Source organism: Bos taurus, chromosome 16, assembly GCF_002263795.3.
Source record: "Bos taurus isolate L1 Dominette 01449 registration number 42190680 breed Hereford chromosome 16, ARS-UCD2.0, whole genome shotgun sequence".
In the NCBI taxonomy this organism is placed as follows: Eukaryota; Metazoa; Chordata; class Mammalia; order Artiodactyla; family Bovidae; genus Bos; species Bos taurus.
The window spans coordinates 19,791,077-19,817,672 of NC_037343.1; the positions used below are offsets into that span (position 1 = coordinate 19,791,077).

Sequence of the window (26,596 nt, forward strand, 5' to 3'; positions counted from 1 at the left end):
GCAATGTAGGAGACCCAGGTTCGATCCCTGGGTCTGCAAGATCCCCTAGGGAAGGAAATGGCTACCCATTCCATTATTCCTGCCTGAAAAATTCCATGGACAGAAGAGCCTGGCAGGCTACAGTCCATCGGGTAGCAAAGAGTCAGACATGACTGAGTGACTAACACTTTCACTTTCAACTATTTTATATAAATTCCATGGATATGTTCTACAACATAGGAAATATAGCCAATATCTTACAATAACTATACATGTAGTATGACTTTTATCAATTGTGAACACTATATTGTATACCTGTAATTTATGTAATATTACATAATACATCAACTGTACTTCAATTTGAAAAAAAATATATACCTCAGATTGAGAAACCCTGTCCCAAAGCAATCACATATTCAAGAACATGACATATACTAATGAAAACATGAGCATAAAATCAAAAATTCAGGTAATTTCTAGGCGTTTCACTTATTCTCTAATGACTCTATAGCTACACACATACATAGTAGATTTTTCAATATTAAGAAGCAGTAACAGTACTTTCTCTATTACCCATTATACAAACATGCAAGACTATACCATTTTAAGAAATCCACCAAAAGTTTTCAATAAAAATAAATGTCATATGATTTCAAGAAACAGAAAGTCATAAGAAATTGAGTCAGAGTGCAAGGGAATCTTGAATCAGCAACTTCTTGCATGCAAACACAGTTCGATTTTTAAGGAATAACTCAATAAGCAAACCTAATACATTTTTAATTATGCTAAATCTAAAACTCCACATGAATTTTCTATGATTCTGTTTGAAACAGTATAAAACCTGTATTTGCTAGTTTAAGTTTTACATGAGAGCTTCCACTACATATTTAAAAAGCAAGTCATCTATCATTAATGCTCAGTTATACTAGAGTTAATGATTTAGGACAGGGTGTTTAATAGGTCACAACAAAAATTAACAACAGCTAATAATTATAGATGCTAATTTGGATAAGCTCTCACTAATTAATAGAAGAATTTATCCTTGGTATTTATTTTAACTGCAGTCAAGCATTGCTTATTATTTTAATCACTACATGAACCAGTTATACATGGTACAAATGAACGTCAAACTACATATATTAACACAAGAAACTCCCAGTCATGAGATCTGCAAATAATAACAATTGTTTTTCCATCATGATAACCCTATGTCCCTATTCACAAATCATATAAACTAGTTATGGTCATTTTAACATGGAAAAAGTCTTGAGGGGTCACAAGCTCCACTTCAACATGTGAAAGTGGGTTAGTCACTCAGTCGTGTCTGACTCTTTGTGACCTCATGGACTGTAGCCCACCAGGCTCCTCTGTCCACGAGATTCTCCAGGCAAGGACACTGGAGTAGGTTGCCATTCCCTTCTCCTCAACATTTGAAGTTGCTTCAAAAAAGGCAGATCTGCCAAAATTAATTGAAACAAAATGTTTAAAAGTACAGACTGTATTATCTCCCTGAACTCCACTTTATGTTTAATATGAAATAGCAATTTCTCTTTCCCCTATGGTGTTCCTGGTCACGTAAATTGGCTCAAATGTTGACACACTAATGCCAAGTTAAAAGCTGCTCTTGAATAAAGTGTTTCTAACTGTGAATGAATCTTGGACTTGCCCACAGGAAAGGGATGGGTCTCTGCCAGCAGCAGTAGTTGTGATAATCAGCAGTAGTTATATGTCCAATCAAGGACACACCTTGTTGACTTATGTACTTACTTTACACTTACCTGGAATGATATTTGGTTCAAAAACCATTTCAACCTTTTAACTTCAATTTTGACAAAAGAGTTTCTGAAGAATGTTAAGAGAATCTACAAATGCTCACCCATAGGTTTCTCATCAAGCATTTTATAATTCGCCAGTACACCTGAACACTGCTGCAACTTAGGTCAAATTTTTATTTGTAAACAAGACCATGTCTAGCTTTGTCAGAACTGACTTTGCAGTATTTGACCAGTGTATCTTTTTCCAATATCCAACTCACTTTACAGAGGATTCTTTCTTACTTCCCACCCATTTTAGCCAACTGCTCTGCTGTTACACAGCTGGAGGGGATTGGGGGCAGGGAGGTCCCAGAGGGAGTGGATATATGTATACATATAGCTGATTCAAAGCAGAGACATCACTTTGCCAACAAAGGTCCATCTAGTCAAGGTTATGGTTTTTCCAGTGGTCATGTATGGATGTGAGAGTTGGACTGTGAAGAAAGCTGAGCGCTGAAGAATTGATGGTTTTGAACTGTGGTATTGAAGAAGACTCTTGAGAGTCCCTTGGACTTCAAAGAGATCCAACCAGTTCATTCTAAAGTAGATTGTCCTGGGTGTTCTTTGGAAGGAATGACGCTGAGGCTGAAACTCCAGGATTTTGGCCACCTCATGCAAAGACTCATTGGAAAAGACTCTGATGCTGGGAGGGATTGGGGGCAGGAGGAGAAGGGGACGACAGAGGATGAGATGGCTGGATGGCATCACCGACTCGATGAAGGTGAGTCTGAGTGAACTCTGGGGGTTGGTGATGGACAGGGAGGCCTGGCATGCTGCAATTCATGGGGTCGCAAAGAGTCGGACACGACTGAGTGACTGAACTGAACTGATAGCTGATTCACTTCATTGTACAGCAGAAACTAATGCAACATTGTAAAGCAACTATACCCTAATTTTTAAAAAGAGAATAAATGTAATGAAGAGTTTATAATAAATAACAAGCATTTTTAAATGGTGGACAAGGTCCCCTTTAAAAGATTGTGACTTCTGGTTCTAATAAAGAACCAGAATAATCCCATTCCTCCCAGGTCCTCTCTCTACAATTTAAAACCCTGGGCACAACACGACAAACAAGTATGGGAGGACTCTTCAAGGTGGGAAGAAGGCAAAAAAACTTTGGGATCTCAGGATCTGAGAAACAACATGGCAGTAAATCCCCTAAGTTTTCTTATTAGTACTCATATACCCTAGATGGAGCATTCCAGAAGCATCTATCCTAGAACTGCCAATAGGCATAGGTAAAATAAGTTCCAAGAAAAGTCTAATTCTCCTAGATAAAGGACCAGGAAGTGGTGGCCTAAAATAAAAGGGCTTTTAGGCAATGTCTACCCTACTTCTGCCAAACACCAATGGAAAAAATTACAAACACATAAATATACACTCTCTCATAGTTCTAACAAAGCCCATCAGAGGGCTAATATTTCACCCTACCCTCCCAACCCAGCAGAAGCATGCCGCAGTACTTTGAGTCCCCTATGTGGTAGAACTGACAGAGCCATTCAGAGAGCTCACCTTCCTTTGCCCCTGGCGAAGCAGCCAATGTCCTCCTGCAGGGCCGTGCTGTAAACCCAGGAAGGAGCTGCTCTGTCCTTCTCCACTTCAGAAAAGAAAGCAACTCTCCAATTTAAAGGTAGAGGTAGTATTGATGGGAAAGACTAAGGAACTTACTTTCTATCCTCTGCTCCATGGAAGGAGGTAATATTCTAACCGCCTTCCAAAAGAGTATGCCTTTTGGAATACTCTTTTGGGGGAGCTGATCTGCCACCCCCACCTGCCTGAGGCAGGTTGTACTTCAATTCTTCACCAGGGGAACGTCACCTCAGCCCAGCAAGGACTGAGACTCCAACTCTACCCTCCCATCTGACAACAAGGAGACATGATGAGGTGGGGCAAAGAAGGGTACATCAGCATTTCACTTCCTCCGCCCATGTCATGTCCTGGCAGGAGCTGGCCCGTCACATTCACCCAGCATCAGTATGACTGAAAATGACGTGTGCGTCAGGGCCCATCAGCACTTTACCTCCCCCAACCCTTGGTGTCAGGGGAGCCCAGTTGAGAACCATACATTTATACCTTCTTCACGGCATGACCAAATGCAGTGATGTGAATCCGGGCTAGTCTGTACCCAAGTTCCCATCCCTCTCCCACCAAGTGAGCAGGGCCTAGTGGGGAAGTGAGCTGAGCCCCCATCCCTGGTGTTAGACTGAAGGATGTGGTGTGAGGAAGGACTGGTCAGTATTCCACCACCTTCTTCACTTCCTTGTGAAGTGAACCCAGTGGGAAGCTGAGCCTCCTCTTACACCTGGCATCTGTGAGGCAGAATAAGGTGACAGGGCAAGGATTCTTGACCTTCCACCACCCTCTTCCCTGGTGTCAGTAGAGACCAGCAGGAAGCTGAGTTTCCGCCACCCTAAAGCTACAAAGTGGTGTGAGTTAGCAATGTGCTTTCCCCGCCCTGATGGCAGTGAGGCTCAATGGGCATATATCCCGAGAAAACCATAATTCAAAAAGATACCTGCACCCCTATGTTTATTGTAGCACTATTTACAATAGCCAAAACATGGAGACAACTTGAGTCCATCACAGATGAATAGATAAAGAAGATATGGTGTGTAACGGTCCATTGTGTGTGTGTGTATACACTTAACATATAGAAGTATATAATGTAATTATATATAATATATGTAATATATATATATTGCTTAGGCATAAAAAAGAATGAAATAATGCCATTTGCAGTAACATGGATGGACCTAGATATTGTCATACTAAGTGAAGTCAAAGACAAATATCACATGATACAACATGTATGTGGAATCTTTAAAGAAATAATACAAATGAACTTATTTACAAAATGGAAACATACTCACAGACTTCAAATACAAACTTATGGTTACCAAGGTGAAATGTGGGTTAGGGGGAGACTGAAAGATTAGGCATTTGGGTATTAACATATACACACTGCTATATAAAAATAGATAAACAAGGACCTACTTATAACACAGGAAACTCTACTCAGTATTCTGTAATAACCTAAATGGGAAAAGAATATGGAAAAAAATGGATATATGTATATGTACAACTGACTCACTTTGTTGTATACTTGGAACAGAACATTGTAAATCAACTGTGCTCCAATATAAAATAAAAAATAGAAAAATACATCACTCAGACACAACCAGGTGCTACCAGTAGGTGGCCCAGTTCACTGAGGAGGCGTTTGAAGTGCTAAACTTCCAACCCTTCATCTGTAATAAAGCAGTGTGGGTCAGTGAGGTGGTGGTGACAGGAGCAAGTGGGAAGCTAAGTGTATACACTCACCTGGTCATTGTACCTTATCTCAACAGGGGGTCAACCTAATAATAAAAAGAAGAGTAAAGTGGAGCCAGAGTCTCAGAACACAGTATCTAAAATGTCCAGAGGAAAATAAAAGTACTTGTCATACCAAGAACCAGAGAAACTATGACTTAGAATGAGAACAGAAAATCTACCAATACAACACTGAGATGAATCAGATAGTTGAATTATTTGATAAGATTTAAAAGCATAGAAGTGCCCCTGGAAGAAGTTGTGAACTCTCAAGGTGAATGAAGAAAAAGAAAGTCTCAGCAAAGAAATAGAAGTTATAATAAAAGATTAAAATGGAAATTGAAGCATTTTAAAAAATCCACTGAAACAACAACAATTAAAAAAAAATTTGCTGTATGGACTCAAGAGTAAAGTTAAGATTACAGGATAGAAACTAAACTTGAGGGTAGATCAACAGTGTTTATATAGGTTAAATAAAAGAGGAAAAAAGAGATTAAAAGAAATAAAATGAAGAGCACCTCACAGATCTGAGAGACAATAACAGAAGAGTTAATATTGGGATAATTAGAATCTTGGAGATGAGAGCGTGGATTGAAAATGTATTCAAAGAAATATTGTCTGAAAACACTGAGAAACAGCAAAAGACATAAACATACAGAATCAAGAGGCTGAGCAAACTCAGGATAGATAGTAGGATAATACCAAAGACATTCACACCAAGGAGTTCAATATTAAACTTCTGAAAACACAAAGAAAAACTGAAAGTAGCCACAGGAAAATGATGTGAAACTTATTAGGGAATATCAATTCCAGTTAAAACAGGTTTCTCACCGGAACGATGGAGGCCTGAAGGACGGCCACAACATTTTTCAAGTAATGACAGAAATTAACTCTCAATCACAAATTTTACATTCAGCCAAAAATATCCTTTAGAAATAAATGGAAACTCAACACATTCTCAGTTGAAAAAAACTAATAAATTTTGTTTTCATCAGTCCTACTCTTAAAGAAGGACTAAAGAAAGTTACTTAGAAACAAAATGACAATAGAAGGTTTAGAGCTTAAGAAAGAAAATAAAAACATCAGAATGAGTAATACTAAGGGTAAATATATAAACTATCCTTATCATGAGTTTATTAAATAACATTTGATGGCTGAAGAAAAAACTATAACACCATCTGTTGTGGTGCTCAATGTATGGAGAGGAAACAGTCAAGGTAACTATACTTAAAATCAGGGTAGGTAAAGGGACCTAAATGGAAGTGAAACTTCTATACTTCAACAGAAGCGACAAAACATCAATGCCAGTAGACTGTGACAACTATATATACTGTAATACCTAAGACAATAAAAACACTATAATCAAAAATGTCATAAGTAAAAATGAATTCTAGAATGGGCCCAAGTAACCTACAGCAAAGTAAGAAAAGAGGAGAAAAATTAAAAAAAAAAAAAAACAACAAATGACAAAATTGCAGACATAACTCCATCATATGATTAAGCTTAGATGTAAATACACCAAATAAATTGCAAAGATTGGTAGAGAGGATTAAAAGATAATATACAGATAATCAATATATATGAAGAATATATAAACACACACACATTTTATAGACACACACACACATAATACAAGCTACACAACAGTAGAATATACATTAATTCTAAGTGCTCACAGAACATTCACCAAGAACATTGGGCCATTTTTTTTAAAAATTCAAGAAAATTTAAGGAACTGAAATCAAATTGTGCTTTTTTTCTGACCACAATGTATTCAAATGGAAATCAATACCAGAAACATCATTTTTTTTAATCTTCAAAAGCTCAGAAATTAGACAACATACCTGGAATTAAAGCATGCATCAAAGAGGAAGTCTCAATAGAAATAAAAATAAATAGAACTGAATAAAAACGAACATACTAAAATATCTATGACACAGCTAAAATGGTACAGAGGTGAATATTTACAGCACTGAATTATACATTAAATTACAGCAGAAGCCTATTGCTTTAAGAAGCCTATTGCATTTAAGAAGAGAAAGGTCTAGAAATATTAATCTGAGTTTCTACCTCAAGAAACCCCAGAAAAAAAGAGCAAAATAAATGCAAACTGTTAGGTAGGTAGAATAGGAAAGAGGAGTCCAGAATGGCGGTGGTTAAAAGACAAATAAGGGAAAAGCCAAGAAAATAGAAGCAAGGAAGTTCCCAGTACCCGAGTGAGAACCTCAGGTAAAACAAAAAGTCCTCTTGGCTAGCCCAGTTTTCACAGGGCAGGCTCAGGGGGAGGAGAAAAAAACATATAAAAAGAAGAGCCAAAATTGGGCCAGGGGGCGTCTCTTCTTTTGGGTCCGCTCGCCCTCATGCCTCAAGGATGTATTTTCCTTTGCTTGCTAAATAAAACTGAGCTGTAACACGGAGTTGTAACACTGGTCTATACAAGGAAATTACACAGGACTGTAACATTGGTCCATCTGTCGTTTCAAATTTTTGTTTCAATGAGACAGAACCGAGGAAATTACACACTCCCCCAACAAAATCAAGCAAATGAAAAGAAATAATAAATATAAAAGCAGAAATCAATGAAATTGAGGATAGGTAAACATTAGAGAAAAGTCAAGGAAACAAGAATTTGGTTTTTCAAAAATATCCATTAAACTGATAAACTTCCAGCAAGACTGACAATTATAAGAAGAGAGAAGATACAAATAATATCAAGAATGAAATAAGTGATATCACTTTAGATCCCATAACCAGTTAAATGATAAGTGATAATAAAAAATAAATAATATTAAAATCACAAATTCAATTCACTTAAAATAGACTAGTTCTCTGAAAACCACAAACTACCTAAAATCAGCTGAGATAAAAATATACAATCCAAATGAAAGAAATTCAATTTAAATAAAAAGCTTCAACAATGAGATCTCCAAACAACTTCACTATACCTGAAGATGTCTATCAAACATTTAAGAAAGAACGAACACTAATTTTACATAATCTATTTCTGAAAACAGAATAGGAGGGAACACTTCCCAACTCATTTTATAAGGATCACTCTAACCTAATAGTAAAATATAGGACAAGAAAGGAAAATTATGGATCAATACAGCTCACAAATGTAGATGGAAAAATCTTAAGAATACTAGTAAATCAAGCCGCATATATAAAGAATCATCATAACCTAGTTGAATTTATTTCAGACACATAAAGTTGGTTCAACATTTGGAAATCAGCCAGTGATCAACCACTTTAATAGGCTAAAGAAGAAAAATATCAAATGATGTAGACAAGGTCTTTAACAACATTCAACACTCATTATGATGAAAATTTTTAGTAAATCAGCAATAAAGGGAAATTCCCTCAACATGATAGCTAATATTATACTTACTGGTGAAAACTGAATCCTTTGTCCCTAAGATTAGGAACAAAGCAAAGATGTTTGGCATTATCACTCTTATACAACATAATACTAGAAATTCTAGCTATTGCAACAAAGAAAAAAAAATCATACAGATTGGAAAGAAACTACTCCTAATTGCAGACAACATGATTGTCTATGTAGAAAATCCCAACAAATTACAAAATAATTTTCAGAACTAATAAGTTGTTTTTAAATACAGAATTAAGCCCCCTAAATTAATAAGGTTTCTATATACTAACAAAAATATGTGAAAAGTGAAGTCGCTCAGTCATGTCCGACTCTTTGTGACTCTATGGACTGTAGCCTAACAGGCTCTGCTGTCCATGGGATTTTCCTGGCAAGAGTTCTGGAGTGGGTTGCCATTGGAACTAAAATTTAAAACCTGATCAATTTCAATCACTTCAAAGAAAATTAAACACTTATGAATCAACTTAGCAAAACATACACAGGATTTGTATGCTCAGAATTACAAAATGCCTATTAAAAAAATCAAAGATTTAAATAGGTTGTCTATCATGTTCATTTATTAGAAGATTCAGCATCATAAAAGATGGTAATTCTCCCCAGGTTGATCTATAGATGTAATGAAATTCCTACCAAAATCCCAATAAAACATATGGTAGACACAGGTAAACTTATTCTAAAATTTATATGAGAAGGCACAAGCCCTGTTGCTGCTGCTGCTAAGTCGCTTCACTCAGGTCCAACTCTGTGCAACCTCATAGACGGCAGCCCACCAGGCTTCCCCATCCCTGGGATTCTCCAGGCAAGAACACTGGAGTGGGTTGCCATTTCCTTCTCTAATGCATGAAAGTGAAAAGGGAAAGTGAAATTGCTCAGTCGTGTCTGACTCTTAGTGACCCTATGGACCGCAGCCTACCAGACTCCTCCATCCGTGGGATTTTCCAGGCAAGAGTACTAGAGTGGGTTGTCATTGCCTTCTCCAGGCACAAGCCCTAAAAATATGTTAAAAAATTAAATCTGTGGTGAAGTAAGACACAAGGTGGGTATGTTTATAAAAGGGGAGCTCAGGGCAGTCTTTTGGTAATGGAACTGTTCTTTATCTTGATTATCATGGAGCCACAAATCTACATATGTGATAATATTATATGGAACTATACACACAAGGGCTTCTCAGGTGGCTCAGTGGCAAAGAATCCACCTGCCAATGCAGAAGATGCAGGTTCGATCCCCGGGTTGGGAAGATTAAGGAAATGACAATCCACTACAGTATTCTTGCCTGAGAAATTCCATGGACAGAGGAACCTGGTGGGCTATAGTCCATGGGGTCACAAGAGTCAGATATGACTTAGCAACTACATAACAACAACACACACACAAACAAGTGCAAGAAAAATGGGAAATCTAAATAAAGTGGGTGGATTAGATCAATGTCAGTATCCTGGCTCTGATATTATACTATAGTTTTGCAAGATATTACTGGGGATAAGGGATATTTGAGATCATTCAGTATTATTTCTCATGAATGCTTACAAATATACAATTATCTCCAAATAAGTTAATTAAACATAAAGAAGCACTATCTAGACGGGATCTCTCCAAGTTTAGTGCTCCTCAGTTTTCAGAATTTCTGGGGTCTCACTTCTCTTTGATATTTATAAAAGCCTTTTTCCACAAACTTTGAGATTTTCTGCCTGCAATTGTTAGAGGTGTTTTAGGGGATTAAATAATGGCCACCATTTGTCCCAATGCATATTCCCACAGAACTCATCTTATTTCTAGCTCACTTGTTTTTTTCTTCTAGCTACCTCTCATTCAACCCAAACATTGAACCCAACTCTTTTCTATAGATTCCCTAAAGTGCCAACCCCTCCCCGCAAATAGCTAGCTATAATTGATGTGGGGCAGATAACTACAATACCACAAGGGATTTGCATCCCAGAAAACATCTTAAATTGCATACTACATATCCATAATCTAGGTTTTCTTGGTCATCCCCACCACAGTGAAATTGGCATGGCCTGAGTCTCCTCTTCCGAGCCTTGGGCTCTGGCTCTCCTCCCCTCCCCCCACCCTCAACTTGACCACCTTCTGACCTTTTCCCTTCTTTTCTTTTCCCTTTCTCTCCTTAAACTGAGAACCATGAAAACTAATCATAAACCAAAGAATCCAACTATTTTTTCTACTTCTAGAATATACAATTTTTTCTGAGACTACTTCATGTAATCTTTAGAAAGTAAAATGAAGCTGCTTTTCCTAATATGCTTATATATATATATAAATAAATACACACACACATATAAATACACAAACATGACTTAGCAACTTAGCACACAATTATACACATATTTATCATGTATATATAATTTTTAAATATCACTTTTCTCTGTTGTAGTTAAGATAATGGGAAGACTAGCATATCCATTAAAGCCTTTCCATTCTTGGGAAAGTTTTTATAATTTGACTATTCTTTCTTTGGCTCAGAGATATCTAAACTGGTATCTTGAACATATGCTCTTATTATGTATCCAGAACAATACAGCTGCTTGGAATATTTTTGAAGGTTGCATTTTAGAGAGAGAAATACCAGGGGAAATTGTATAGGAAAATAAAACTATTCAAGGCCATGTTTAAATAAAGTCATATTCTCTATTCCATTACCAAGTGATACATACCATAGGCCAAATTCTGCCCTAGGTTATATGCACGCTGCTCTTTCTGACTTTAGTGGGAATTGTTCATGTATAACTGAAGGCTTCAGTTAGCCCTGTGGGCACAGAAATGCCTACCCTCAAAAAAAGCAAAAATTATCTGTCTTACTATATTTGGCTTTTAGATGAAAGTGATATAATATAAATGACAATTCTATTAGATAATATAGGTTTTAAAAAGCACTACCATCAAATTTTAACCATTAAAAATTTGACAGAATTACCATAGTGGCATTTGCAAGACCAGAGATTGTTCAAACAGATAAGTAGACACTGGAAAATACTTTTGGTTGCAATTTTCGATTTTAGTAGTATACAGAATAATGTGTGCTATAATATTTGTATGTATTTTTCTTTTGTATATATCATGCATTTTATAGCTATTGGCTGAGAGTCAACCATTTTCTGGCAAGAAAAATTGCTAAATTTTTCAAACAGCCGTTTCTAAGTTTAAATGTTAATTTACCCATGGTTTGCTTTAGATTTTGATTTAGAGGTATTTTCAGAGGAAAGATCTTACTGAACTTAAATTTTTGCTATGAAATATTAGACTGATAACATTCAGACTTGTAAAGTCTAAACACTGCAATGAGAGACGTGATGATCTTTTTGCATATATTAACTAGACAAATATTTTCTTTTGATGTATACATGTATATTGTGTATATTCTAAGGTAAATAACAGTTATGAAACACAATGGATTAGAAGCAGGTGACAAAACATGGGTTGCCTGTCGGAGGGAGAAACAAAATAAAAATAAAAAATTCATAGCCCTATGTAAACTTCTAAGCCACTTTTTCCAGCCTTCTTTATTTAATACATGATATATTTCTTCCTAAGAAACTCAGACCCTTCTTACCCTTACAAACATCTTAGGCTATTCTCATGCCCCAGGAATTGCTCACCCAATCCTGGTATATAGATTTCCTTCCTCCTCTTCTCTACCTAGGCAAAAGCCAGTTTCCTTTAGGAGTTAACTCAGATCCTACATTCTTTATGCATCCTTCCTAACAAACCTGAATTGCAGCAGGCCATTTCCTACCTTAAATTCTGATTATTTTATTATACATTTTGTAATCCATCAAGGAAGGCAGGAAAGGAAGAAACAATACTTGGGCCCCACCTCAGAGCAACGAAGACACACTGCAGTGTTGGCATCTGAATGTTTTTGAAAGTTTCTCAGTGATGCTAGTGATTTCTAGAGTTGAGAATTACTACTCTGAACTGCAGTCTAGCTTGTAAGCACTGAATATCAGAAATAGAAGTCTCTTCGAATGTATCTCTTTGGGCAAATCAGACTGTTATTCATACAATCATACAAAAGCCAATAATCTGGGATTTATAAACATCTCCCTTTACCTTAACCTCTACTCTCTTTCAGTCAACAAGTCCTTTAATTTTAATTCCTAAATAGATTTTAAAGCTGACCACTTCTCTGTGTACCTATTATTGCCAACATAGTTCAAGATATACTTATATCTCACCTGGACTCTAAGGGTAATTTAACAATCTTTTTTTCTTGTCCTCATACAAATTTTTCTTCTTCACTGCAACCAACATCTGCCCAGGCCATATATTTTCCATTCTTCCCCAATTTCTTCCCTCACCCTCTGTTCCCTACATAAAGTATTTCCATAGAGTCCCCTTGAAAAAAATGTAACATGACCACAATGATCTTTCAGTGGCTGTGGCTTCATTTTGCATGCTGCTCTGCTTAGTCTGCTGCACTCCACCCCTGCCCTGGCCTTTTAGTATCTCATATGCAACAGAGTCCCTTTTACCAAAGGGCATTTGTACTATGTGCTACACACGTATGGAATGTTCTTCTCTACTTGGGTTGCCTCGTTCAGTTCCATATGTTCTTTTGAATACATGCTGCTGCTGCTGCTAAGTCGCTTCAGTCGTGTCCGACTGTGCGACCCCATAGATGGCAGACCACCAGGCTCCACCGTCCCTGGGATACATGCTATCAGTTAAATTGTGACAATCCCAAAAAGACAAATTGAAGTCCTAACCCCTGTGCTGGGGAAACAGTGGAAACAGTGTCAGACTTTATTTTTCTGGGCTCCAAAATCACTACAGATGGTGACTGCAGCCATGAAATTAAAAGACACTTACTCCTTGGAAGGAAAGTTATGACCAACCTAGATAGCATATTCAAAAGCAGACACATTACTTTGCCAACAAAGGTCCGCTAGTCAAGGTTATGGTTTTTCCTGTGGTCATGTATGGATGTGAGAGTTGGACTGTGAAGAAGGCTGAGCGCCGAAGAATTGATGCTTTTGAACTGTGGTGTTGGAGAAGACTCTTGAGAGTCCCTTGGACTGCAAGGAGATCCAACCAGTCCATTCTGAAGGAGATCAGCCCTGGGATTTCTTTGGAAGGAATGATGCTAAAGCTGAAACTCCAGTACTTTGGCCACCTCATGAGAAGAGTTGACTCATTGGAAAAGACTCTGATGCTGGGAGGGATTGGGGGAAGGAGGAGAAGGAGACAACAGAGGATGAGATGGCTGGATGGCATCACCGACTCGATGGATGTGAGTCTGAGTGAACTCCGGGAGTTGGTGATGGACAGGGGGGCCTGGTGTGCTGCGATTCATGGGGTCGCAAAGAGTTGGACACGACTGAGTGACTGATCTGATCTGAACCCCTGTGCCTGTTAATATGATCTTATTTTGGAATAGTTTTTGTGGATGTAATCCAGTTAAGATGAAGTCATACTGAATTAGGATGGATGCTAACCCAGCATGACTGGTGTTCTTATAAAAAGAGGACACTGACACGCAATGGAGAAGATGGTCATGTGATGTTGGAGGCAGAGATGAGAGCAATGCATCTAAAAACGAAGGACTGCTGGTAAACACGAGGAGCAGCAAGTAAAGCTACCCCTCTACAGATTTCAGAAAGAGCATGGTCTTGCAGATTCCTTGATTTCAAACTTCTACTGGAAAAGAATACATTTTCGCTGTTTTAAGCTACTCCATGTGTGTTTTTTAGGGAAAGCCCAGAAAAGTAATACACATATCTAATACAATTTCCTCAAAGTAAGCCTTTCTTGACTTCAGAGATTTCATCAAATTGTCCTTCAGATGATCCCACAGAACTTATCACAGTCATAACTTGGCTTTCATTGGCGTGATTATTTGTCTTTTCTTTCTAATAAACTGTAAGCTCCATCACAGCAGACTGTAAAGTATCACTACTTCATCAGACATTTTTTTCTTTACATGTCACATTTACGGTAGAAGTCAAATAGGCTGGGTTTATCTTTGTTCCCAATTGTCGTGGGTATCTAACATTTCAAGGAGCTACATCACTTTCCTAGGGTTGCACAATTTTTAAGTAAGATATCAAGAATTGAACTTTGCCTTTTTACTAAATATGATATTTTAAAGTCCCATGCAAAGAGAAAAATTAATTTTTACTTGGATTGTTTTACCTTTTTCTAATCAAGTGGTAAAAATTCTTCCTTCTTATTTTTACTATATTGTTACTGGGCTTGGTTCTGTATGTCATGGATCAGGTAACCAGGGAAGGTTAAGTAGAATATTCTTTCTTTCGCCCACCATGGTCTTTCCTGACTGTTATAAACCATAGAGATATTGAGAACATAACATAAAATGATTTATGTTATGCATTAAGCCACCTGTATCACTGAGAGTATAATCATAAAAATATATTGATTTTAATTATTTGTGCAAATCATGTAAATATGTGAAGCATTATAAACACTGACATTACAAATATGTACAAACATGTATGAAAATTAATTTATATTTACTTTGCAAATATGCCTTTTCAGTTCTTGGTTTTTGTCAAGGGGACATTTAGAGAATTCTGATACTCCTCGTACTTCTGATACAAGTACTTCTTGTATCTTTACAGTGATCTAGGGTCATAGCAATTTATTATTTTTTAGGTAAAGGTCAGGGAAACTTGAGATTTTAAATTCAGGCAGGAAATTTAACCTTGGCAAGGCTGCATTTTTAATCCAGTACAACTAACTAGGCTCAATAATCACAGCTTTTATTATCATCATTTTTAACTGAATATTCTGAAAAGCTTTGTTAAATTCTATTGATCTTTAATTCATTTCAAGTGACAAACTATTCCCCTAACTTGGGTGATATTTGACTGACTAGACACAAACAGAAGGCTTTCATATACATGTAAATAATTACAGTTTAAAGCAATAAAAAGTATTAAAGGAACCATATGGATTGAAATTCTCTTGTGGTAGGAGTTGAGGTGGTGCTCCCAGGAGAATCCCAGTACACAGAGCTTCCTGAAATGAATGAAGAAGCTTCCATGAGGTTGCAAGGACAGTTTATGTTCCCTCAATCAATAGAGACATGGAAATACCTTTATAAAGTGTGCACATGGGCATACACTCCAGAGATTAATTGAGAGAGTTGGTTTATCTATTCTAACAAATGTTGGTTAAATTGCATTTTATTTTTCTCCAGAACCATCAATAGTTTCCCTTTTTCAGATTGAATACATAAATCAAAAGAATATATTTCATGAACAAACTATGATTATGAAACTCCTATTCTTCATCTATTGATCCCTGAAACTTTATTTACCCATGCATTTTTTTCCCTTCTCTGTATTAGATTAGAACTGCTCTTTTTCACATTATTGTAGCTAGGACCATCTGTGGCTCTTGACTTGTCAGTGTTTCAAGGAGTCCTCAAAATAGCATAGATGTGAAAAACTCATTGCTAAACCAATTCTTGCTTCCACACTTGCAGTATTTCATCAGCTTCTAATTATAGAATACTACTACATTTCAGCATAATTATTAAAGGGTTACTAATGATTCTTTGATGCTATTGGTCTTATAAAACATGTAGAACTATTTAAGGGAAAACTGTTTTCATAGGAAACTCTGAGGTTTTACTTTTAAATGATACACAACAGAATATCAATATCCTTCCAAGCTGCTTTATTCACCAAGCCCTAACAAACTGCTGAAATAAAATCCTTTTACATATTTTAAAACTTAAAAAAAAAAAAAGAAAATCCAAAGAGATCTCTTAAAATAACCATAACATGCTGATACAATATGAAAACGAAGCTTTAAAAAATCTGCTAATGTTATCAGTGTTCCCCATTCGATAATAAAAAGTCTGAATTGATTTTTTTCCAGTTTTAGTACAAAAAATATGACATAACGAATTTCAGCTTGATATAATTTGAAATAGCCAATATATTAAACCCCAAAGTAAAATTTAAATTGGCAATCATGTCAGATTCAAGTCCCTGAATGAATATTAATTTAAAAACTAATCATTTTCCAACAGGTTGAAGCTGCAAAATGCTAATTCTTGAATAAAAGCTGTTAGATCCATTACAGTAATATCAGGCATTTTTTTGTTTAGGAAAATAGACCTCCAAAATTTGGAATGTCTGACTCTTCCTAGCACCATTTTTTTTTTTTTTTTTTGCCCAGGGATTTAATTATTTAAAACTCATTTCTTGTTTTAGATTTGGGAAATTAGAATTCTGATTTTACTGATGGAAAGCTGACTCTAAGTGAACTCTCTGAGGTAAGGTGTAAGGCCAGATCAGTTAATTAATTTTATGTCACTATGTCCATGTAAGTTAAATTCTGGTTTCTGAACCAAATCCATGAGTAAAGGTATTTTAGTTTTATAGACACACACATACACGCGTGTGCACATACCATGTAAATTAATTGATTGTGGCCATATTGGAGGATGAGTAAAGACATACATATACACATTAACTATAGACTTGCAATTTTAAACTTGACTAAGCCAGATTATCAAGTATGTGTTCTATCCTATGCCCAGCATGATGAAGGCCCTGATCCCCAAGTGAAACAGAATTTGGATGCACTAGATAATAAGGCAACAGAGAATAAGTTACATTTCACATTTAAAATATATTCTTTGCAGTTAAATAGTGAAAGAGTTACAAGTTGCCCTTGTCCATATCTTGGCCAAGAAGTCTACCAAAAACATTGCTGTGTAAATTACAGACCACAGGGGGAAGCAGGGGAAAAGCATAAACCCGAGCATCACTTGAGGAGCTGGCTGTGTCACTTAACCATGTCTGTCCAGACAACCCTACACAAATTAACAGCTTCCCACACTTCTTTTCAACAAAGAATTCCAGGAAGCCTTGTTTTGCACATCTAGTCCAATCCTCTTATCACATAAGAAAACTGAGCTAAGTGTATTTGTTAAGACTACTGAGTAGCATTACCTGAGTCATATTTCTCTTCTCCTTACCTGTTATTCTTCCCACTCTTTTTAGGAATGAGTACCTTCTTTATTAAGCATCTATAACTTTATAAGTATCTTAATATCTTAAATATATCAGAAGTGAGAAGTGAAGGTGTTAATTGCTCAGGCATGTCCAACTCTTTGCAACCCTGCCAGGCTCCTCTGTCCATGGAATTCTCTAAGCAAGAATACTGGAGTGGGTAGCCATTCCCTTCTCCAGGGGATCTTTCTGATCCAGGGATCAAACTCAGGCCTCCCACATTGCAGGCAGGTTCAGTAAAGAACCTGCCTTTACTGTTCTTTACTGTCTGAGCCACCAGGGAAGACCAAATGTATTCAGACTTGCGTCCAATTTAAAGGAACGCTATGCAGATCTCCAGTTTAAATAACTGCTCTTTAATTATTATTTGAATGAATACAGATCTCCAAAATGCTGGGTATCCCCATATCTATCAATAAATACCAGATGAATAAAATCCAATCTGCATGATTTTTCTGCTTTATGGCTGTTTTGTTCTGTAGTTTTAAGGTAAAACGTAGAATAGGGATTTAAAAAAAAAAAAAAAACATAAAAATTAATAAATAAAAGAAGAGCACAAATTGGAAAGGACAAGTTTTCTCTTGATAGTCAAACAGTTATGAAATAAAGGTGTCTCATTAAATCATAAGTACTTTAGCCTTTCTTGAAAGAAGGCAAGGATTTAAAGATTTATAAAGAAATTTTGCCTAAACTAGGAAGTGACTCCTATTTGACATGTATTGAAATGATAATGCTGATTTCAACAGGCACTCTAAGAGCATCTGACTCCTAGGGGAGTAATTCAGTCATGGTTACCTCTTCACTTTTAGATTTTTAAACTTTCTTTGTGAAGCTTTTAATGTACTGCTGCCTGCCAAAACATGGCACAGTTTCACAGGTAAGGCAAAATAAAGGCAGGTAGAAAACATTTATTCTTCATTACTGATACAAAACTATGCAACAAATAAATATACTCATTCAATATCTTTTGTAGAGTCCACTTATTCAGTGGTTTCTATTTCCATATTTTTATAACCCAATTCTGGTTCTGGTACACTGGCAGCAGGCAGAATGGACAAGACATATAATAAGTCTTACATCTGCTAACTACTGAATAAATGAGAGGCAAACATAGACAGACTGAATCCATCATTGCAATAGATATCAGGTGTGACCTACCTTTTTGCAGGTCCTTTCAACCTTGGTGGCATGGAAACCCTGCTCCATGCCAACTGAATTTGCTAAACTCATATCCTACCAAAAAGCAGAGTAGATAAGCCTAACATGCTGACTGAAGATCACTTTTCCAATACCCTCCTAGGAAATTAATCATTTCCTCTCTGTGTTCAATCACCTCTCTGCGTTTCTATTTTAAATGTCCTTTTTAAGGCTTTTAATGCAATGCAGCACACATGCATAGCAGAATTTCACAGTTACAATCAGACCAAACAAAGATACGTTTAAAGCATATTATAATCCTCAATAATAGTATCTACACTGAAATAGATTTTAAAATCCAAATAACAATTCTCAAGAAACTTTAAGTGGAACCTGGGACCCCTTGCAGCAGTGCTTGAGTGAACGAGTTAAAGTCACTCAGTCATATCTGACTCTTTGTGACCCCATGTCTCCAGGCCAGAATACTGGAGTGGGTAGCTCTTCCCTTCTCCAGGGGATCTTCCCAACCCAGGGATCGAACCCTGGACAAATGTCTCCTGGAGCAACAAAATACAAAGAAACTATAAAAGACTAAAAACAACTGTGTACATGTTCAGTTGGGGCAAATTATGGACAATAAGATGAAAAAACCCAAATGCCACTTCTGAAGAGCTGGGACCAAAATCAGGGTACTGCACATGTCCCATGCACATAGCATCACCAAAGAGGTAGCAGACCACCTAAGTCATCTCTCTGGTCTGACCCTGGACCTGTTCCTAGTCTCACCACATATAAGGAATTAGCTTGCACCTCACCTCAAAGAGCAAGCAAGGGAAACTGTTACTTGTTTTTGCCACCTCCCCTGCTACAGCAGGGGACCCAGTAAAAAAAAGGCTTGCTGAATTATTTGTCTGGCCTCTAATCAATTTCTATTAAGGAAGCCAAGAACCATGGTAGTAACATAAGGAAGTCTACCTGCTTCAGAGTTGGGGGGAATGTAATAAATCAAAGACTTTCACAAAGTACACAAGGCTACAGATGTCCTCTAGTGCAAATGGCATGGACCACACGGGGGTGCACCTGTGAGAGCATACTCACGCTGATGCTCCAAGGCTTTGGCCACCTGATGCAAAGAACTGACTCATCGGAAAAGACTCTGATGCTGGGAAAGATCGAAGGCAAAAGGAGAAGGGGACGCAGAGGATGAGATGGTCAGACAGCATCATCAGCTCAATGGACGTGAATTTGAGCAAACTCCAGGAGATAGTAGAGAACAGAGGAGTCTGGTGGGCTGAAGTTCAGGAGGTTGCAGAGCCTGACTGAACAACATGAGAGCATATACTGGGGACTATGGTACACAGTACCTCTGGTGTAAAAGGCAAGGGTGACTTTAGACTGCACTGGACCCTTCCAGAGCCCTAAAGAAACCAAAGAAGAAACTGTCTGTTCCCGAGAACTATAAAATAGCAGCCATCTCACAGTTATCTCAGCCTTTAGCAGCTTCTAAGGCAAATGCAAACTGTTGTTGACAACTAAAGTAATCATATAACACCTTTTGAGTGCCTGATGTGTAAAGTTCATTAGTTCTAAGGTCAGCATTTTAAATGCAACAGTCAAATTGTATTCATATCATAAGAGACTACCTAGAAAAGATAGCTGTAAAATCCAGGCCAAGGTCTTAATACTGCATGACTATTAAAATTAGTATTAGACAGCAAAAGAGCTGTTACACATTTTTAAACAAAATAAAATATACTAAGCAAATAAAACAAAACTTTGCTGAGGATATTACTCCAAATGGGACTGTCCTAACCATCTGTGGACATTTTCACTGCTATTTTGTGGGGGAAATACTGGAATTTCAAAAGATACATTGTTAGGTCATTTAAATATTGTTTTTCTTTAGTTGTCACTTACAAATACTTAAGATCTGAAAGGTAGTGCTTCACATCTTATGGGAAGATGCCATTTAAAGGAAAAAAAAAAGAAAGATGGATTCTTGTGCTTAACCAAATGTTAAATATTTTTTATTTTACTCACCTGCACACTAAGATGAATCCATTTCTTCACAAGAATTCTCCCCAGTGTCATTACTTTTATTGGAGGCTGCAAACCATTTACTGTGCGGTAATAAAACATGGTCTCTTTCTCAGATATTGTAAGTTTGAATACAATCTGCCCATCCGCTGTTTTTTCTATAACACACCTTGGGAAACAACCAGAAAAGAGAAAAGGTCAGTTTCCAACCAAAAGACATTGTCCAGTGATGGTGGTGCAACAGATCCCAGACTCTCATCAAAGGTCACAATGAACAAGTACCTGAAGGTCATCATATTCAGGGCAAGCTTTCTTTCAATTAAAAGGCCGTTTAATTTCAAGAAAGATAGAATTCTTATTTACAGTACATCTGCTAGAACCTTCACTCCCTTTATTAGAGATTCATGGTGGCAGCTCAAGTGGTTGAATCATCCTGCAAAACCAATATTTAGCCTATTGGCTCATTAGTTCCTCTGCCATTTCTTTTATAGGAAGCGGCACAATACACCACATTCTGCTTGGCTATTGAGCCACCAGAGCAAATCATTTTCTCCTCCTCTTTTTTTTTTTTAATGTAAAGATAGTTTAGTGTCCATAGAAGGCTCTAAACTGCTAGCCCTGAAGTCAGAATCGCTCTATTTAATTCCCATGATGAAATGGAGAATGGACAACTATAGTCTTTATTTAGCTCATCATCAACTGGCCAGAAGCCAAAGCCAGTGTCTGTAAGATGACGGCCCAGCTCGCCATGACCACAAAGCCCAACTGGGGCACTGAGATCATGGTAATGATCTGGGATGAAAGGTCATGGAATCTTCTAAAAATACAGTGAAATATTTTGATAAAATAGAAGAATTTTCAGAAAATTAACTGTCAGGCCAGTTATCAAATCATGTTATTTTTAAAAATCACTTATATCCTGATTACAACAGCACTGTGTTCTCATCCCTTTAAATAGACATGTTTTATGTTTTCTATATTCTCTACTGATTTATGTTTAGTATAAGTGATTTTATTTTATACTAATTATATCATTGCATGTGCCTTAGCCACTCTGAACCCACTGAGAAGAAACAGATATGAACTTGAGCCCATTTCCAATTACATTTCAGTCTAGCAGTTCAACTTTTGCAGAAGAGAGAAGAATCTCCTAAGGAGATTAGTCCCCCAAACCTACTATTTAAAGAGAAATATCATGAACATTAAGCACAAATATCTCCTCCAAGTAACTAGCTATTAAAGATGCTCCTTGCTGCTCACTTATTGTGCTGCTCTGGAAATAACACCCATCCATCTGTCTTCCTATTCAATCATGAGTTGTCTGACAATAGCAGCACAGCCTGGTATATAGTAGATCCTCTGTGCCCCGCCCCTGCCGCCCCCAAAAAATGATGAGTTAGTGATCTGAGTATGAAGAATCAAAGAGGCAAAGGTAAGATTGAGCCAACCTAGAACTATTGCTAAATATGTTTTTAAAACTTTTCTTTTTTTTGTTGTTTTTTAATTTTATTTTATTTTTAAACTTTACATAATTGTATTAGTTTTGCCAAATATCAAAATGATTCTTAAAGGACACATTTTTCTCACAAATCATTCCTCCACATTTGCATTCTTTCTGAGAGTTGAGAGGTAATGATACGATCAGAGAATACATAACTCTGCTTGTTATGTATTACTATTAGTAATTAGAAATAGTAATACATTACTATTTCACTCTCACTTTTTTACTCTATTTTGCACATATATTTGGTGATCAAGTTATGAAAAATATATTTTATATTGGGCAAATAGGTTTAGTTGACATATAGATTTTATATAAAGCAGAGATATGATTTTATGAAAATTCTATTGTGATTCAACTCTTTAGTAGGTGGATATTTCTCAGTCACTGGAATTAAAGTTCCTCTCTATTCCTCACTTCTATGTCTTAAACAATCCAAGAAGAGATTGCCTCCATTCGTTTTTCTTGAGTTTAAATCTACAAGTTAGAATTTGACCATTACTCAAGAATGTATTTGCCAAATGCAGGCTTATTTCCCCAAGCTTACTGAAAATGCATTTCTTAATATGTTATTGATTATCTTCCTTGCTATTTTGTTTGCTTGTAAACATACTTGCTTTGGTAGATAATGAATGTGAGAGGAAGGCAGGTAGCAAAATATTTAGGAACTGGATTTATTTTGCTCCTGGATAAACAATAATTGGATAATCCATGTTTTGTTTGTTTTACTTATCTAGTACAAACACCGCGAAATTCCCCAATTCCCACAGGTATTTTAGTTTTGAGAAGGGAAACGACCTTGATGCTTGGAACTCTCAAAACCGTAAACCATGTGCTACTGCCTCTATAAATGTTCCTCTGTCTTATTTATACAAAATGATACCAATAGAAGATGAATTTTATAGAGACATATCCCCTGGAAAAATTTAGAAAAAATAACTTCATCCTAGCCATATTTGTCAAGAGACAATATTTTAAGACTCTTTGGACATTAGTTACATAAACTAAGTAAGCTGGATTTACAGACATTTCAAACAGTAAGAAAACAGGGTTTTCTTTTAGGGTACATACAGAAACAAAGGTAATGGTTTGAGATGATTTTCACTCCAAATAAAACAAAATGAAAAAATGCCAACTTTCACTTGGCAAATTAAAACTAAACATCATAGATATTTAAGTCTTATTTGCTTATGAGATTATAAGACTTTTCTGGTTTGTTTCATGAGTTTTTAGATACTTGGCCAACATCCTCATACAAAGAAAACATCACAAGAGGAAGAGCCAGAAGCCCTATGGGAAGAAGAAAGATAAGCAAAAAAAAAAAAGTCTCAAAACTGTCTTATTTATTCTCATTTCCAGATTGGCTCTAAACACTTAAGGAAAACACTGGATATCAGTTTTAGAAACTATTACAGAATGAAAATAAGGTGATTATTAAAAATAACCAAAAATTGTTAACGAAGCCCCCCACCAAACTCACCAAAGGCATTTCTGATGGGGTCAATGGCATTAAATTTTGAGAATCTTTTATGCTTTTCTATATATTTCCTAATGGATGAAAACACCAGGAAGCAAAGGGCCGAAAGCGATCTCTTTTCAGACATGAGGTGTCATTCATTTGTTCAACTCATTATTGAACATCTTTTACAATGAGTTAAACAAACATCTCTTCCTAGGAAAATAAGAACACAGAAACAGTCCCCAGCAGTCACAGAGTTCACTGCCTAATGACAATTGTATACTCTAGTAAAGGCAGGTTGCTTATACAAATCTAGACCAAGACCTTGAAAGTATACATTATTTGTATTACTAGTCTCCATGGCTTACAACTCACAGTGAGCCTGGCTGAGCCTCTGAAAACAAGACTAAAGGTTTAGCTAAAACTACTGGGGGAAAAAAAATGAGGCAAGTATAAATATTTCTGCCTGCCATGAAATTATTTTAACATACTCTTGAGGGTTCACTTCATTCATAGAAAGGGGAAAGCACTTTGAATTTAGGGAAAGAAATATTTGGTCAAATGAAGTTGACCAGAAAAGCCTCATGTAGGAGCTGGTCTTCAGTTAGCCTAAATTCCAAAGTGCCTTCATTTCCAGGTTGGAATTCAAGTTGCAATACCCTTGACGCTAACTGATTTTGCAGGACCCTAGGAAAGCTTACACTCCCTCTGCTACTTACATTACACCTCCTTGCTCAAGTTTCAACCACACAGCTAGAGTAAATGATGCCGCCAGCCTGGGAGCAGGAGGAGAGGCAAAGCAACTCTGGTGATTTCCAAAAATGAAACTTGCAGAATGGTTATGGGAGTTGGGACTCAGGTCACGCTGGTCTTTAATGATGCAACCCCTGAGGCCTGCTGAGAAGAGGTTGGCGTAGGTGGGGGGCGATGATCGGTAAGGGCAATCCTGAACACACAGCCTCTGAGGACAGACCCGAAGGCCCTCGGGTGTGGCAGAGCTCTGACAGAAAGTGCTTTGGGCTGGGATTCCGCACGTTGCTTGGGTTGGCACCACCGAAACCTTCTTGAAGGCTGCCACATTCTCCAGCCTTGGGAACAAGCCCTGAGAGTCAGCCCATGAGATGGAAGCAAAGTAGGCAAAGAGCCATGTTTCAGGGACCGGAAACAAGAGGCCGAAGCCCAGAGAAAGAGCCAGGCAATTCATGTTGACTCAAAAGCATTCTCCTCTGATTCAGGCGTTCCTAAATAAGTTGGAAGGCCGAGGGCACTGGCCAGCAACACTTTATTGCGGGGTGCTTTAAGTAACGTTGAGATAAATCCATTTTCGGGAAACTGCAGACGTGGTTTCACACGGGGGTAACACCGGAGGCTTCCGTGGTGATGGCGAAGACATGAGTAGCAGCTGGTGTCTGGGAATCAAAAGTAGAGTGTCAAGAAAAATCTGCTGTGTCTTTAAAACTTTAGGTGCAGTCTAAGCATGAGGATTCTGAGTCCCTAAGAGACATTATTAAACTTCTTAAAAACATTCTTTAGTACACTGTTTATAGCAAAACACTCATTGGTACCTATCTTCATTGCGCGAATCAAGCACTGGAAAAAGTCCACAGGACAGCCAGTTTGATACACACATATGCACGTGTATTTTATTAATATATTTCCCCACACAGCAATTTCGGATTGCTACTCCACCTCAGGGAATTAGCAGCATCCACTCTCCTTCACAAAACAAAGAACTGTATAGATTTCCTTTACACACACACGGGAGGCAGTTAACGCAGAGCCAACCTGCAGATGTCCCGAATAAAGCTGGCAAAGCACTTTGGGCCTTCCCCCCTCATCCCAGCATGTGAGGCAACTTTAAGCTCACGGTAAAGCTGATTAGAAACCCAACACCATCTGTCCGTCCTATGCCTTAGTATTTAGCAAATGTTTGCATGTTTCCTCATATGACTATTTGTAGGTTACATATGGACCCCTAATACTGTGTTAGTAATTGTATTGATAAATAAGCTGAGTTACCATTTCTTTATTGCATTTCAACCAGGCCCCTTAGTGTGACAAATGGCTCTTCCCAGGACCGCTGTCCCTGGTTGCCTGGCAACACTACGGTAACCCCCAGAAAGTCTCAGCAAATAGGCCGCAGCAGAAGGACGACTGCAAGGAAGACTTGGGTGCCCAAGTCAGGGATTCTGCACGGCAAACGCTTGGTTACCTGAAACGCAGAGTGCAGTCTGCTGGCTGGACCGCCTGGAACTGAACTCTCCAAGACTTCAGCAAGTGCCTCAAGCAGTGGGAGGGACAAGGATGCAGCCAGGCATGCATAATTTTAAAGTAGCAGTGTACCTTATCCTCTAATCCCTTTTTTGCCCCTCCCCTTTCCCCCACTTTTATGCACCTCAATCCTTTTAGCCATGTCATCAAAATGATCTGCCACTATCAGACAGTAACATAAGAATTCCTAGTGCTCTTTTTTCTGAGCGACAAATGTACTGATGCTCTAAAAGCTTGTTGCATTCATAAAGTTTTTGTTGCCCATTCAATGGTCACCGTGTTCTTCACCCCAGAACACCCTCTTCTAAATGTATGAACAGCATCTGATGTGATTTCCAAATGGTGCATTTGAAGGGTCAGAAATTTTAATTAAACTACAGAAGCAATAGGACTGCTGACTTTGTAGCTGCTTGATTAGATATGAATATGTGTGTTTTTATGAATGCACGGTTGATGTCAATTCTATGTAGTTTTATTACATCCAAAACTCTCTTCAACCATCTGAGGTATCTCATCCTAAATGAGAAATAGCCTAAAGCAACTACTACCCCTCCATTGTCTTAAAAATGGAAAGCTCATTTGGGAAACAACTAGACAATCGCACTTTTATTTTCTATAAGCTATTATATTTAGAAAAATGTGAAAGAAATGGTTGTATGGTATTCCTTGTTAGTAAGGCAGCAAGAGACAAATTCAAAG

The 26,596-nt window shown here is 37.4% G+C and overlaps 1 protein-coding gene across 1 annotated transcript in view; it reads right to left on the reverse strand.

Moving 5' to 3' along the window:
- USH2A (usherin) overlaps window positions 1-24,830 on the reverse strand; it is a 923,574-nt gene extending 898,744 nt beyond the window's left edge. The window contains exons 1-2 of the mRNA NM_001191425.2: window positions 24,346-24,830; window positions 20,670-20,835 (exon numbers count right to left, since the gene is read on the reverse strand). Coding sequence (NP_001178354.2) covers window positions 20,670-20,835; window positions 24,346-24,830 — 651 coding nt within the window. The remainder of the gene's footprint in view (window positions 1-20,669; window positions 20,836-24,345) is intronic.
- Between the last annotated feature and the right edge of the window lie 1,766 nt (window positions 24,831-26,596).